The sequence below is a fragment of the Crinia signifera genome, chromosome 11 (genome assembly GCF_055691185.1).
Source record: "Crinia signifera chromosome 11, ASM5569118v1, whole genome shotgun sequence".
In the NCBI taxonomy this organism is placed as follows: domain Eukaryota; kingdom Metazoa; phylum Chordata; class Amphibia; order Anura; family Myobatrachidae; genus Crinia; species Crinia signifera.
This window is the reverse complement of record NC_139227.1, coordinates 98,826,292-98,830,307: the sequence shown is the minus strand read 5'-3', so window position 1 is coordinate 98,830,307 and position 4,016 is coordinate 98,826,292. Positions and strand designations below refer to the sequence as shown.

Sequence of the window (4,016 nt, the reverse complement as noted above, 5' to 3'; positions counted from 1 at the left end):
GCTCCCTGTTATACCCTGTTGGCATGTCTGGGTTGCCTGTTACACCCTGTACCCTGTTGGCATGGCTGGGTTGCCTGTTACACCCTGTACCCTGTCGGCATGGCTGGGTTTCCTGTTATACCCTGTTGGCATGCCTGGGGTACCCGGTACACCCTATTACATGCAGCCTCCTTGTATGCTGTAACACTGTATTCTTTGCACAGAGATGACACATCTGGAGTCTGCCAAATGCTTTGTTGCAGGAGCCGGTGGGACTCAGGACCCTGCCCCTTTAAGAGGTGGAGCCGGCGGGTGATGAGGGGGCCGGGGAGGGTGTGGGAATCTTCTCTCCTTCATCTGGAAGCTGCAGAGCTCACGCTTCTTCTCCAGCAGTCACACAGCAGATCTGGGGAGGGAGAGGGACCCCCGCACACCCCTCTCCTCACTGCCAGGACCCCAGCACAACTTTCCGGGACACAGGCTGGCATGTGGGGGGCTCAGCAGCACCAGAGGACAAAGAACCCAACGTACCCAGGGAGGAGTGCCCCAATGTGTGCCCAGGACCCAACGTGCGCCAAGTGACTACTATGCTCTGTGCCGAGGAACCAGTGTGTGCCCAGTGACCACCCTGCACTGTGCCCAGGACCCAGCGTGTGCCCAATGACCACCCTGCACTGTGCCCAGGAACCAGCGTGTGCCCAGTGACCACCCTACACTGTGCCCGGCACTTAGCTTTACTACCCATCATGTGCCCACCATCTGCGATCCGGTTACTGCCCCTGGCAAGCAGACAATGCGCCCAGTGACCGGTGCAGCTGCGCCCTGAGGGTGTCCCCCCCCTGGATGCGCCAAGTGCAGTGTGAGCGCAGCCTTCCTGCCCCTGCTAGGATGAGGGCAGCTGTGGCTGTTCTGACATCCGGGCTCTGTCTGCTGCTGGGTGGCATTTTCTGGGCATGGAGAGACTCTCACCCCACTGCGCCCCCAGGACCTAGGAGGGCGCCCCGGGCTCTGCGCCCTCTGGTACTCCTGCCTCAGACTCCGCCAGTGACTGCGGCTTCCTCCCCGCACTCAGGTCCCGCACAGGGGGCATCCGTGGGCAACACCACCCTATCACATGACACAGTCACCCTGGAGCAGGGCATCCTGTGGCCCCGGGCGCTGGAGAAGGTGCTGCCCCCGGGTTTCTCGGAAGAGTCCTCCCTGCGCTGGCAGCAGAGTGCCCGGGCAGCCGGGGTGGTGACCCTGGAGAAGGGCTGCGGGCGCAGCACCAACAGACTGGTGACCCTGTCCGATGGCAGCCGGGCATGTGTGCGCTATGGCATCAACCCGGAGCAGATCCAGGGCGAGGTGCTGTCCTACTACCTGTCCCGGCTCCTGGGGCTCCGTGCTGTGCCCCCCTGCGTCCTCTCCAAGGTGGGCAGTGCCCAGTGGGACCCTGTGCAAGCGGAACTAGGGGCCACAGGGTGGGTGCCGGGGTCACTGGTTACCATCACCCCCTGGGTGCACAATCTAACCTCCGTGCTGCCCCCAGGGGCCCTGCACGCCCAGGATGGCCACTTACACCCCCTGCACCAGGAGCTGCGCTCTGGACATGCCGGAATGGTGGAGCTGGCCCAGTGGGGCGACCTCATCCTCTTCGACTACTTAACTGGCAACTTTGACCGGCTGGTGAGCAACCTCTTCAGCCTCCAGTGGGACCCGCGGGTCATGCTGCGTGGAACCAACAACTTGCATCGCTCCCCCGATGGGACCCTGGTACTGCTGGACAACGAAGCCGGAATGGCGCACGGATACCGGCTGCGGGACACCTGGGACAAGTACAACGAGCAGCTCCTGGCCACGGTGTGCCTGTTCCGTAGGGGCGTGGTCAGGAGGCTGCGCGAACTCTGCCTGGCTCGGAGCACGGCCGATGAGCTGCACTCGCTCTACCTGGCCGGGGAGCCCCTGGCTGCGGAACTTGGGATGTTGACTGAGCCAGAGAAGCAGATTTTGCAGGACAGGGTGGGGCTCATTTACAGACACGTACAGAATTGTCAAGGCAGGTATAGTTGATAGAGGAGGGATGGCACCCTGTGTGCATATACTGTAAGACCACTAGGAGCTGGCAAGCTGTGGGGCAGTAGAGCTGATTGTAATGTAAAAGTCTTGGTGCTGTAGGCTGTGATCACTGTCCAGAGGGGCGAATACTACTGAGCTAATTCTATGAAATGTGTGTCACTAGATGGTTAAATGTGTTCAGGTTTGGGGTGCAAAAGTGATCTAAAAGGGGGTGCAAAAGTGACCTATGGATTATCACTACCTCCATAAGGAAATGTGAGATGGCTCCTTGTTGACTGGAGGTTCCAGGGTTAGATGTAAGCAGGGCACAGAAATAATTAAGCAGGGACTGTGACAGCTGCAGAGGTCCAGGAATTAGGTGACCAAAATAAATGTCCTAGAAGGAGATGCTGTGTAGGGATGAGTATACAGTATATACTGTACTTGTGCCTGTGTCACATTGGTCACTGGAACAGAGCAGAAGCCACAGGTCTGATCATTTGCTTATTATTGTGGCCACACAGAATAAAGGACAGGCCAGCAATAGGTGACCTATGGCCTTTTACTGATAAGTAGACTCAGGTGCCCGGGCGCCGTCTTGTCCTGGCTTTTATATAGAAGATAGGTTGGCATTATTTGGTGTGCCAAAATCTGTCTATCACAAGTAGCATCAGGGGGCTGGATATTAAAAACCTTAATCCTATTGTAGCCTTTCACATTCTGTACCTACTTACCCCTCACTAAGGATCTGTATGTGGATTTTCAACTTCAAAGACCTGTTTTTCTTAAAGCTATACCACCACCCCCTCCCTTTATTCATTCAAGAGCAGATGATTGGGGAGGGGTGACTAGAACCCTAATACACTCTAAATACAGCTGCTTTACAACACTGATTACCTGAAAAGTCAATTATCCAAAAATGACAATTATCTAGATAGAACAACAATGAATTAGTACACAATCTATGGGATCCTAAAGTGATATCTGATGTTATACGAGCCACAGAAATTATATTGTATCATTTAATAATACAAACTGATCTTCAGTAATACCCTTGGCCCCAAGTCGTTGGGGTAATCAGTGTGTGACTGTATATAGTGTAAGCTTAGTGGTCTGGTTGCTATGGGTTATGGCTGTGGATAAGGATTGTGGGTGTCATCATACCCACTCTGTGTGAGTTATCTTGATTGACAAGTTATGGAAATTTACCAAAGGAAAATGTACAATTCTGGGCTAAAAAGAAAAAAAGATTTTTGAAAAACTGAAGCGGATTCATTTGTTTTTGTACATAAGAGGGTGTATCAGACAGGGGTGAGCCCAGGTGACTTGTACTGTGTTTTTTTTTTTTTTTTTTTTTTTTAATGGACCCAGAAATGTTGCACAATTGTTTTTGTACAATTTAGGACCAAATTCCCTTTTTCTGAGACCTTACTGGGTGATGGAAACCATTCTGTGTTCTGAACCAATATACGTCAGTGAGGCATTAATGGCTCGTGCCTCCAACATGTCACTGGGACCGGGCACGCCGATCTGGCTGAACGTTGTTTCAGATCACAAAATGCCCCCCCCCCCAAAGGAATAAATAGTTGTGATGACTGATGACATGCTGTTATTGGCACATTCCTGTTTTGTTCCCAACAATGATTTGCGCTTACTCTCTGTGGCCCTTATTCAGATCTGGTCGCAGTACTAATTTGTTTGGAAAATGGGCAAAAAAATGTGCACTGCAGGTGGGGCAGATGTAACATGTGCAGAGAGAGTTAGATTTGTGTGATTTATTTTGTTTCTGTGCAGGGTAAATACTGGCTGCATTATTTTAACACTACAATTTAGATTTCGGTTTCAACACATCCCACCCAAATTTAACTCTCTGCACATGTTACATCTGCCCCACCTGCAGTGCACATGGTTGTGCCCATTTTTCAAACAAATGTGTACTGCAGTCAGATCTGAATAAGGGCCAGTGTGAGCTGTAGATGGAGATAGGAGGAAATCTCTGG

At 52.4% G+C, this 4,016-nt stretch overlaps 1 protein-coding gene across 1 annotated transcript; it reads left to right on the top strand.

Annotated features, from left to right (window-relative positions):
- The first annotated feature begins 304 nt into the window (after nucleotides 1–304).
- Nucleotides 305–3,578, top strand: FJX1 (four-jointed box kinase 1). The gene has a single exon (XM_083163866.1). The coding sequence runs from the start codon at nucleotides 823–825 to the stop codon at nucleotides 2,029–2,031; it is 1,209 nt and encodes a 402-aa protein (XP_083019992.1). The 5' UTR covers nucleotides 305–822; the 3' UTR covers nucleotides 2,032–3,578.
- Nucleotides 3,579–4,016: the final 438 nt, after the last annotated feature.

Excerpts from the sequence above, each read along its gene's own strand:
- FJX1 (XM_083163866.1), top strand. The coding sequence starts at position 823 with ATGCGCCAAGTGCAGTGTGAGCGCAGCCTTCCTGCCCCTGCTAGGATG.